Here is a 12,212-nt window from a genome sequence, read left to right on the forward strand (position 1 = left end):
GGGGGGGATTGCGGCCTTTTTTCAACTCCTACAGGAAACGTAATTCCCAGTACTATTACAGTCTTACAGTCTTGCCAGTCTTTTGCATAAAAATGACTCAAGTACTTTGGAATATCCCAAAAGCCACAAATTGGAATTTCATCCTCTCGCCTGACTCTTTACAATCATATCCATCGATACTTACCTTGAATATCATGGGCAGGATTCCAATCCATATCATACAAAAGGATCCTGGAGGCTCCAATCAGATTCAAACCTAAGAATACGTAAAGTCAATTATGAAGCATCGTTAAAGCAACCCTTTTCAGTTCAGTAAACTTACCAGTTCCACCCGCTTTGGAACTTAAAAGGAGAACAAAGTCTTTGCCAAGTCTGTCATTGAATCGATTCACTACAACTTGTCTCTGATTGGTCGATGTTGAACCATCCAATCGCAAGAAGGGGTAATCATAATGAGTGCAGAGTTCGCCCATGAGATCCAACACTTGGGTTGAGATCGAAACGATGACAATTTTCTCGCTACCCAAAGTTCGTAGATTGTACAGAAGATGGGAAACGAGCGCCAATTTACTTCCTTGTTCCTCAAATGTGAGATTAGCCATGTCTTCTTCCAGCTCAGGGGCTATGTCACACATACTGGGATGGTTGCAGATTTTTCTCAGCTTTTGGATGCTATTGGGACAAGAATAAGCTTTACCTCCTGGTGGAAGCGGTTCGACAATTGAACACTTGAGCTCGGGGTCTTACCTGCCGAGTACACATGATGAATCCACAAGGTAGGAGCTTCCCAGACTGTGGAGGGCGTTTTGATACATTCGGATTTGAATGGCACTCGGCCGACAGAAGAGGACGAACTCGGTTTTGGAAGGCAGATACTTACTGATAATGTCTTGGGTTCGTCTCAAGATGAATCTATTGGTGAGATCGGTCAAGACTTCGAGTGCACTTTGGCCAATTTGGCGTTGTTCCTCAGTAGCTTCGGGCTGTTTGCTTTTCACGATGGGATCTTCAAATTTGCTTGTGAAAGTTTTGCTCGTGCCCACTACATTGGGGTTGACCACGCACATTATGGCATAAAACTCCTTGAGATCATTCTGTATCGGAGTTCCAGTGAGAACGATCCTCCGATCACAATCCACTTGGGCCAAGAAGGTCGAAGCCTTGATTTTGTCATTCTTCAACCGATGGCCTTCATCGCAAACAATGAGGTCAAACTGAAGGAACCGTTGAATGTCTTCAAAGCTCTTATTGAACATCTCATAGGACATGATGAGTACGGGCAATCTGGCGCGTTTGAAAGCCTCATGAACACGATTGCTCCCATCCACGGCAAAGGTCTCAATCCGTTCACGACCCAACCATTTCTGAAATTCGCCTTCCCAATTCTTCACCAACGAACTGGGCGCCAAAATGAGGGTGCGCTTAATCACCGGTTTTCCAGCAAATGGGCCTTGCTTCATCAAGGTCCAAATGAGACTTATGGTTTGTAATGTCTTGCCCAATCCCATCTCATCCGCCAAAATGGCTCCATGGCAAGTGGGGTCTTGGAACCCCATAATACACCTATATAAAAACGAGACCCCTTGCCGTTGATGTGGTCTCAGGTGTTTGGACAGGTGCGGATCGACAACAACATCTACGATCTCATCACATTGCCGCTTGAAATCAAACGGAGGTCGGGGCATCACCAATGCATCTTGACTATCTTTGTTAAAGATGCTAATTCGAGAATTCTCTTTATTTCCCATGGGTTGAAATGTGGTGCCAAAACGGGTGGGTACAGTAAAGGGTTTGAAGACAGTAGAAGAAATGACTTTAGGTCGATGGAACGGAAGTGCCGCATCGGATTCATCTCTGGGAACGATTTCGTCCCTCTGTATCCCCTTATCACAAGCCGTTCCGGTCATTTCTTCCAAAATTTCAATTTCCCGCCCACCAAAGGTAATGGAATTACCCGTATTCAGGTTTGCCAATTCAGGGATGGACAAGCCACTTCCTCGCGCCAGTTCCTTGCCGCTCGTGTCTTTTAAGATGGCTAATCTTTGAGCGGCCCGTACAATGAGAAGCGCATCGTCTTCCCATTTTTTGTGTTTACGAGCCGAACATTTGCACCAAATGGCCGAGAAATGGCGTTCACCTTCATTGGATTTGAGGTCCGGAGTGGGTGGATTGGAACTGGGAACATTGGTGGTGGGACCGGCTCGTGGAGTCAGAACTGGAGCACCCTCTGGACGGGGTACTTTGAAGGCCGGGGGTCGGTAGCCACCTTGCGAAGGAGCCCCGGAACGCCTCATGGCGAGTGAATAACGCGGTTGGATGGAGCTTGGGCTTATTTTGAATTAGAGTTCACTCAGTTCGCGGCTTTTTGTTATTATGAGAGTTGTTGATAGATCATTCGCAAAGCTGAATATTGAGATCGCTCAACCTCGTACTTTGGGAATACTTTCTGTCTAGCTCGGTTAAGCTAGAGGGTCGGAAATGCTCGAGGGCTTAAGGCTTAAGTGTTCTTCAATTACAGGAACGGACAATTAGAGTGACCTTTGCTTTTCCCTTAACCAAAGTGAAAAATTGATTGTGGAATCGTTCCTTGTAAAAAAGAAGTAATGACCTTACTTGTTACAATTCCTTTTCCTGAACTCTAAGTGGCCAATATTTCAGGATTATTGCCTCATTACTGCCAACTATAGAGACGTGTAAAGTACCGGATTGGATTTCAGCTGTGTGAGCTATTCAGGCTGCGCCACAATCGCGGCAAGAATTTGCATTGACAAAATTGTTCACCATCTAGGGAAATTGGTCAACAATTATTTGAAACCATTTCAGTCCAACATTCATTTGATCAAGATGACATTACATGGCAAGTGACAAAAATTCGCAGGAATACTAAAAAGAATATTTGGTGCAGATATTTTGTCATCAGTAAGAAGTGTGGTGACACTCTCTTCATGTTAGAACCAGAGGGAGCACTAGTATGAAATCCCAAAGCTTTACATTTCTCTATGCTCAACATGTCTGAGATATGAAACGCTTTTTTTTAACCGAAGGGAGTTCTCCTTTACCATAACTTTGAATAGATCCATCTTGATCATGGTGTTACTGACTGCTGAAGGTATGCAACAATAACACAATGAGTCAACTTGGATAGACAACAATATACATTCTCAAATGTGTTTCCCTTTCTAAATGTATATGTAATATAATATAACGTGTATTTAATCTTCAGAAACTAGTTCCGGTTTTATAGAAGATTGGATTTAAAAAGTCATTTTCTCTTTTTTCATGTGCACTGAACAAACTGTAGAGATACGAATTGTGAGGGATATTGACGAAATTTTGGTATTTGCATGTTGAATGATATGTTCTTACCTTAATATTAGCAAATTATGACTTTCTTGCAACGCAGACTTCGTTTTGCGCGCGGTCAGTTCCTCCAAGGATAAACGTTACTTCTCTTGTTGACGTTGTTTATGCAGTTGTCAAATTAATCTTACGATTCAAAGATGGCATCATTTCATTGCTCCACAAATTATTCTGAGTTTTAAGACAAGTCAAGAGCACATCTAAAACTCTTTTTACAGACCTTAAAACAGCCCTAAAGAACAAATGGCAAAACCAAATAGAGTTGCTTTTTCGCTAACATTAATTGGTATATGTATTATTTTTGTTTCATATTTTCTAGTAAAAATTATAAAACCACTGAACTATAGTCTCGTACTAAAGTAATCAAGTCTTCGAAAACATAAAACCACTTTGAATGGTAAGCAATAAGTAATAATTTTGTTATGTCTCGATTATTAATTATTATTGTTATACTCAGAATCATAGAATAAAACAGTGAGTCAAAATCCAAGCAGTTGTTCAAGATTTCCTCTTCTTAGAAAGGCAAAGAATAACTGGCGGAAAAATATGCGATATCAACAGAGTGTATATGTGTTACGAGAAAATGTAGCTCTTGCTCTTGATTACTCGGGCTCGTCATATAGGTTTGTTTAAATCAGAATGATGCAAAGAGAAGATGCATCATTCTTTTGTCAAAAGCTTTAAAGTTCTTTATTGAAAGTGAAGGAGGATCATTCATGATTGTCCAACAAAGTTGATGCCTTTTCCTGACTCCTTTAAGTAGTAGCTGAATGATGATTAGTGTTCTCAAACTTACGCAAATAACATTAATTTACATCATTTGCATCTTTGGTACGTTTTCGCATTTTTATACATTTTAGGCTTCTTTTGACTGATTTTGTTTGGGCCGAAAATTTGTATTTTCGTTATTTTGGTGAGAAATTGGCACCCCTGACGTATGTCTGCACTTAGCAATTCAGGGTACCGCCTGCCATTTGTTTCCTAGTACAACGATGATTGTACAACACACTGGAAAATGTTGAATGAGCATATACTATCAAACAAAAACCCATAAACAGCAACCCAATGGGGACTTTCAAAGAATGGCATTGGCTGATGTCGATTTCTAATAATAACAAGTAGGTTTCCTTTGGTATAAAACCTGGTGATCTCCCGGAGAGACTTGAATTTTCCTTCCATGATGTGATTTTAGTACCTATCCTGGACGCCCTGATACCAGCCATCCAAACTTGAAGTGTCGCTACTGGCTTTTGATTACTTAGGGGGTACAAGTCAAAGCTGTTGTATTGACAACATCTGTGATTGTTATGGAAGATAAGTCTTGGATTACTGTTCAGATACTGATCCATTGGAATCAGAGCATGTTATTAGGAAATATGTGTCCAGCTTAACAAATTGTTTAAAATATCTCATTATGCCATAACAACATAAAGCATTTTTGAAGTTTATTTGCATCCTTAATTGCATCCTGGGCTTGTTTTTCGTATCTTTATTTGCATATTAAGGTCCTTTTTATGAATAATTTTGAGAACCTTACTAATGATATCAGAACAAATTTTTTGAGGTCACTTGGGCACTTTTAAAACAGTAGAGGTACTAAAAGCCCAAAATACGAAGCACGATATTAGACAAAAAAACGTTTCTAAGGTTTCAAAAAGTATTTTGTAAAAATAAAAAGTTCTAAAAGAAGAAAAATAAGTCCAAAAATGGCTTTTTTCACCTAAAAAGATGTTTTAAGCATGTCAATGAGTAATACTGTGACAGTTTATGGGGATACAATACTAAATGAACCATTCCTTTTATGCATAGATGAACTGGAATTCTAATTTAATCTCTTAACAAAGAACTATGAAGCCTCGAAAGGGCAAGCAGCTTCCCAAAATTTGACGGTGACGTCATTTTCCTGCTTCAATGTCCCAATAGCGCGCGAAAATTTCAGGAAACAAAATGAAATGTAGGGGTCACCAATAACTTGACAGCAACAGCTTGGTAGAAGAATGATGTATTTTCTTTTTGCATTATTCCAATTTAAACAACCTGTATGACGAGCACGAGTAATCAAGAGCCAGAGCTACAGATATTTATACGGCTGGACACAAATGGAACAATACGTGGTTTTGTTTGGAGCACATAACTGTTTAAAAAGTAAAAAGTCGTAATTGGCAAGATGCATGGCTTTTGAAAATTACTTTAAAACGTTGTGATATTTGGGACCTTGTTGTTTGAGGCGAACGAATGTCTCTAAAAAAAAAGGATGTTTTTGCTTAAGGGACCAACTTTGCGGTATGTTTTAGGCTGTACACGTTTCGCATGAAACGGGACAAATAGCTTACGGGCAAACTTTAGAAGGTGACTAGACTGATATCTAAGCCTTCTGAGGGGACCCTTGAACCGCTGGAAGGAATGTATTTTTTTAGTTGGGATGGGTGAAGTCCTAAGGACGGAGGAGTTCAATGGCTTTTGCAAAATGTGTCATATAATTCAGTGTTTAATTATGAAGCTATTTTGCGATATTTTTTTCCAAGTGATCATTCTTGAAGATTTGTATTTCATCCCTTCGATTTAATTTTTTAGCCAATCACTCTTTTGCACGAAGTTTCAGACATAAAAATAAAAAGGCATTGTTGCAACAACAGCAATATCAAGACTGCTTGAACTTAAATTGTTCCCAATGCAGTTTATTTTTGCCACAAGATACAAATAAGATGTTCTCACCAGGTTATCTTTTAAAAGATCCCGGTAGTCGCATCATTCTCCATCCGGAAATATAAATGTAAATATAAAAATTGAAAACATCCATGAATTCATTTTACCTTTCTTGACTCTGATTGGCATTTTAGTTCACTCGACCAAGTAGCTTTTGTTTTATCTGCACAATAAAAATGGGAAAAGCACAAATGGGCCTAAAACCTTCCTGCGAGACTGTACTATTCGTTCGTACCGTAATACTGTATCTTGAAGGCTGATCAAGTCAAAAGTGGCCAAGTAACAAAAGCTATAGTAACTAATTTAAACAATCATAATTTTGACGTTTAGCTTTCTTCTGAAATAAGTATTTGAGCCTACGCCCTCTGGAGAGCACTCTCGTGTCTCTATCGAGTACGTTAAACCACGGGCTCTCTTGAATGATGTTTGTGACAAGATCAAATTCAATTCCACTTAATATTTGGTTTTTAGAATATTCGTCTATAGCTGGATTTATTCCTAATTGTCCTTTTCTTTCCCTCTTCCTCTGTCTGTCTGCCTTTCTTTGCCTTTCTTTCCCCCAAATTTGGCACGACTTCGGAAATGTAGCGAGCATATCGCGTGTTCTGTCTCACATATTGATATCGTCGTCATGATATGTTCCGTGTTCTAGTATTCTTTTGAACTTCTCTGTACGTACACTTCCATAAGCAATACAAGGCCACTGTAAGCCAAGCCAACGATTGGTTTGAGTACGTAGAACATTTCCTTGGCAAAGTGCCTTCCCAGTATCTCAATAATGGGGAGGTCATTCCATCTTCGGCATTGGACTACAGATGACAACTACAAGGATGGATTGAAGCAATATGAGAGAGATGAATGACCGTAGCCTGGAAAAAAGTGCGACTACAGTTTCATTTGGGTTACAAAAGGTTAAGATAATGCTAACATTGAACAATTACGGTAAATCCATCGAGTTTGATGAATAGCCCCGTACAAGCTATTGGAAGCGATTTCCATTAGCATTTAAGCTTTCAATTTTGGGTTTCTGTGCATCGATCGAAAAAGAGCTGATAGTTTTGCCTTAGCAGTCGATAAAAAATGAGTTTAAACTTGTCGCCAACTATTCATTTAAACAAATGAGATTGCATTGAATGATTACATTTCAATTTGCAGTTTGTCTAGTCGGTGCAACCTTTAGGTTCCAGACACAAATATCCCCATTTTGAAACGGTCTTCATGGAAAATACCTAGATATTTTCAAGTAAGTTTCCGCTAACTAGTGAATGGAATGGTGACCGGACAACTCGACCCAGTGGACAACCTGACCCAGGACAACTCGACCCAACGGACAACCTGACCCACGACAACTCCACCCAATGGACAACTTGACCCAGTCGACAACTCGACCCAACGGACAACTCGAACCAGTGGACAACTCAACCCCGTAGACAACTTCACCCAGTACAACAAATAGACCCAAGATATTGACCTAAGAACATAATTATGGAACAAAACTGAAGCTTTATGAATCAACATTTAATTTACTTGCAAAGATGTTAGCATCAGTAAGGCTTTGAATAAAAAAGTCAAATATGATTAAAACATTATCAAACTTGATTTTTACACCTTCATTTATGTAAACATAACTTGTTTTTGAAGATCAAATGATGATTTGTTTAAAATCTTTCAAATTTTGACATGTTTTGTATCATAGTTTAATCTTGTTCCATAAGCATGAACTATGTGTAAGCCAACATATTGGGCTTAATTTCTGTACTGGGTCAAGTTGTCCCCTAGGTCGAGTTGTCCACTGGGTCGAGTTGTCCTCTGGGTCGAGTTGTCTACTGGGTCGAGTTGTCCACTGGGTCGAGTTGTCCTAGTTCGAGTTGTCTGCTGTTGTCCTTGAACCGGAATGGTATATATATTCCGTGATAGACCAGTCTTTCTCCAACAAGACTTTGATTGGGAGAGCATTCAAGACTGCTGGTGGAGTCTAAGATTGCTACCCTGAGCTGCCATTCATGCATTTGAAGAATTCTGAGGAGTGAGGAGTAGGAGGGATTGCCCAGCCCTCAAGACCTGTCCACTTCAAATCCAGGGGTTTTGGGGTGAGCTAAACTCACAGACCATATAATGACTAGACCTTGCATAGCGCGAGGAAAAGGGGTTTTCCTCGCTTATTGTTATCATCCGCATATCACTGCAAAGGATTGATTTCAATGAGCAATAAGCATTTGGAAATCAGAAATCTAACATCAAACCATCGAGTGACAGATGTGAGTGATGTCTTTCACGATGCTAATCTAAAGGGGTTTGACAAGTTTCTTCGCCTCTTGGATCAAAAATCTCAACGTGTTTTTGTACTGGCCAATCACAAAGATGGTTTTAATTCAATTGACCAATCAAACTCGATATGTAGAGTCAAACGCTTCTGCCTATTGGAAAGGGCCAAGCGGACGAAATTCGAATCGGGTACCCTATCCACGTACTTCTAGAAATATGGACTGTGAATGAGCTTACAGCCAAATCGGCATGCTCTTGGTCATAGCGACTCTGAGCAACCTTTCAATTTAAATTAATATAATAAGGAATGTAGATCTGCTCAATTGAAGGCGGATCATTTTTCTATCATTTACTTGTAAAGTGGTTCGTTTCAAAGTTATATTGCCAAAAGCTCAAGAAGCTGACCAAAAGCAGGCCAAAAAGTCGAATTTTATGTAGTGTTTACAACATAACTTTGGATATATCTCTTAAGTTCTCCTAGCATTCCTTTGGGCTCAAATGGGTCAGTTTAATCTATTCAACAAGATATTGTGGTCGTATGAAGTGCTTATTCGGATTAAAGTGAACGGTTTAGGAGATAAGAATTTTTGCTTCCGTTCGCAGTCCACATTTCTAGAAGTCCTATCAAATGGGACGAACTTTTCTTGCGGCTATGCAAATAAGGGTAAGTAGTTGAGCGGAGAAGCGAAAATTTGCAGCATTTTTTCTAGACAAAATTGCATATGCACCCATGCAAGTTTTTTTTTTCAAAATGCACCGGGGCGGCAAAAATATGCACCTGAAAAGAAAGTTTTGGTAGGCATATTTTCGATATTTACACACACAAAAACATCTAATAAAAAACCGATAATAAATATGAAACAATGTTCTTAAAAGACTTCGACTTTTTGGCAGAAAATATTGACTTTGCATATAACGTGTAAGAAACCTCCAAAACTAGGGTGGGCCAAAAAGGAGCTACTTTGACATTCCTTTTAAAGCAGTTACCCACATCTAAGATAAAATGGTGAGATGAAATTCGTAAGCAGGACGGTCCAATCAATGCATTTATAATCGGGATATAGTCCAATTTAAATGCGACAAAAAACCAATAAGGCAGAAAAGTGCAAAAACTGTAGATTTATTTCCTCTGTGTCACAAAATCATAACCATAATGAAAGAGCAAAAACATCAAGTTAAACAAAAATGTATTGAAAGAGGGCACAAGTTTTTTTCGTAATCAGCCAGATAGCTCTACTGAATGATTGAGCCAGGTTGTATGTTTTACCTAAAATGTGCCAGATCAGCCAGAGCTAAAATAAATGTCAAGATTGCCCAAAAAGACTGAAAACGTGCTTTAAACAAAAGCAAATACATTTGCATGTTTAGGACAGCCTTGGTCATGTGACACAAACCCCAACGCCACATACAGTTTGTTCACACTTCATCTACAAAACCACATCAAAAATAAATTTTCATATTATGATTGGATTGTTTTTTTTATTATTGTGAAAAAAACTCAACCATTTTGTCAACAAAAATGTCAAAATAGTTCAATATATCAGAGTTCTGGCCGTTCTTATGATTAATTGAATCTACTCTATCCCATAAATTTTAAACAAAAGCAGAAAAACTATATATTTGTTGTAATATTGTAATATTTGTTTCAAATATGTGTAATATTCAGAAAATTTAGGAGAAAGAGACTCCATTGTTTTCAACATTCATCTGAAATCTACAAATCAGTCTTCATTGAGAATGCAAAATATAGTGAGCAATCCTCCCACATGCTGCTTCTTTCTTACGTCTTTTCCATGATATTTCTCACTCACCTGTCACATTTAAAAAAACTCCAAAGTGCTGAATTGTAGCAGATTAAGTTTTCAAAGGAATATAATGTTTCGAATTAGTATGTTAAAATCATAATTCGGTCTTTCAGTTTATAATTTTCGAGGGTAGACAAACACCCTTTGACACTTTTTGAAAACTAGGTAAAATGTTCCAATTAAAGTGGTGCTCTTATAATACTTCTTCTTTTAATATTGGCTAGTAACATACTTTGAAGCTATGTAGCATTAGAGGAGCATGTAGACTTCCCAAAGAAATGTTCATTCAGTTCTACAAGCTACTTGCATAATGATCTCAATCTCCATAGTTTATGGTCTTGCTCCTATCGTTTTCCCAGGCACCTCTGATGGTTCATTGGACTAGGATGGAACCCATTGTAGTACCAGGATCTAACATGCACCCATACACACTGCATAACTTAGGCTTTGTGCTCATGGCCTATCCATCCGTCGAGAAAAGCACCTACTGTGCAATGGACTAGTCTACAAAAAGAACTTTGTCCTTAGCTGGATAGCAAGGTTAGTCGCTAGCCAGTCAGAATTCAACTTGAGCCCTGAAAGCAAGGCTGAAAGGCCAGCTCACTTGATGATTGTGTGCTTTGTTTTAAATGGACTCTATCGAGATTATCCTGTATCTCATTCTTGGCACACCTTGACTACAATGTACACGATGGAAAAGGGACCTACACATGCCAAGAAACACCAGGGAAACCGGTATTGGCTTGCTTGTTCTTAAATATGTTCGGAAAGTCCTTTTACTGGGTGGAGATGTAAGTGTGTTGTTCTCTCAAAGGAGGATTACAAAGATGGGCGAGCTAGTTGGTTATATTTTGAGATGGGGAGAGCCCTCGACACTTTCTCAGAGGCTCCAGCCTTTCTACTTGTCCATCACCACTTCGCTCAGCTCTCTAAAGCGAAATATATTTTATAATAGAACAGACGTCAAGATTCGTCTTTCGATTTTGCGTTAGTTCGAAAAATATCGACAAAGAGTCATATTGACTTTCATTGACTTCGGTAGCTGTTTTCCAAGTTTTCCAAAGGTTGCTTGAATTCTAGTCCTTACAAGAATTGAGCAACTAAATGAAAGATGAACTTTTTCATGGGAATATGAAGCACGTCTCCAACAACGATTTTCTTGAGATTAGGTTTCCAATCAGTTACAATTTGCAGCATCCACAATGGTCTTTTTAGATTTGATAAGCACATAAGTAACTTGGGGTTTCTCATCATTTGGAAAAAGTAACAAATGATCGATTTATCACAAACCAATGCAGAGTTGGATGATAAAAGCCGACTAATGGCTTGTCAAACTCTGACTAGTTTGAGAATAACGCATTGAAAAGTAAAATCCGACACAAACCCGTCGACGAAGGTTAAACTTTAAGTTACTTTGTCAAAAATCCTTCGCATTAGCTTGAAGTGCAAAAAAACATGGCCCATTTATTTTCTCTCCTTTTACTTTTTTATTTTATCTTATTTCCAATTCGTGCCAATGTTCCAACACACTCCTATTACTATGATCACTCATTTGTGCCTCGGTATTGTGTCAGAGTGGCCTAAATAAACAAACAAATATATCAATATTAGTATTATCATGAGGATCTAACTCTATATCAATGGACAAAAATTTTAGTCTTATCAAATCTGCTGTGGATAGGGCTTTTTCTATACGTTGTAAGTATAACTCTGTCGTCAGCTCCTGAGTCAATCCTTGCAACAATGAAAATCTGATTTGGATATGTTCAAATTAGACTAAAAGCTTCCATTGACCTCCAAGAGCTTTGAGAACAAAAAGACCACTCAAAGCAAACTTCTTTCCTAGTGCAGTGCTTTAGAATTCCCCAGTTCCCTTGAGTCCGTGACAACAGCTGAATCAAAGAGAGCAAACCCAAGAGTTCAAAAGAAGGGAGAGGACGAAACACGACAGATTCAGGTTAAACTTGATCGAGAGAAAGAGAGGCTCGAGAGTACCTCACCCTAGTTGGCTCTCGGACTTTTCGTTCCACATGGCACCCAAGTGTCCAACCACTACTGCTACCTCGCATGATGATG

At 38.9% G+C, this 12,212-nt stretch overlaps 1 protein-coding gene across 1 annotated transcript in view; it reads right to left on the reverse strand.

The window, feature by feature from the left end:
* Window positions 1-2,575, reverse strand: part of LOC131877510 (DNA repair and recombination protein RAD54B-like) — a 3,719-nt gene extending 1,144 nt beyond the window's left edge. Inside the window, exons 1-3 of the mRNA XM_059223202.1 lie at window positions 748-2,575; window positions 323-672; window positions 185-256 (exon numbers count right to left, since the gene is read on the reverse strand). Of these exons, the coding sequence (XP_059079185.1) occupies window positions 185-256; window positions 323-672; window positions 748-2,294 (1,969 nt within the window). The 5' untranslated portion in view covers window positions 2,295-2,575. The remainder of the gene's footprint in view (window positions 1-184; window positions 257-322; window positions 673-747) is intronic.
* Between the last annotated feature and the right edge of the window lie 9,637 nt (window positions 2,576-12,212).

Source organism: Tigriopus californicus, chromosome 1 (genome assembly GCF_007210705.1).
Source record: "Tigriopus californicus strain San Diego chromosome 1, Tcal_SD_v2.1, whole genome shotgun sequence".
In the NCBI taxonomy this organism is placed as follows: Eukaryota; Metazoa; Arthropoda; class Copepoda; order Harpacticoida; family Harpacticidae; genus Tigriopus; species Tigriopus californicus.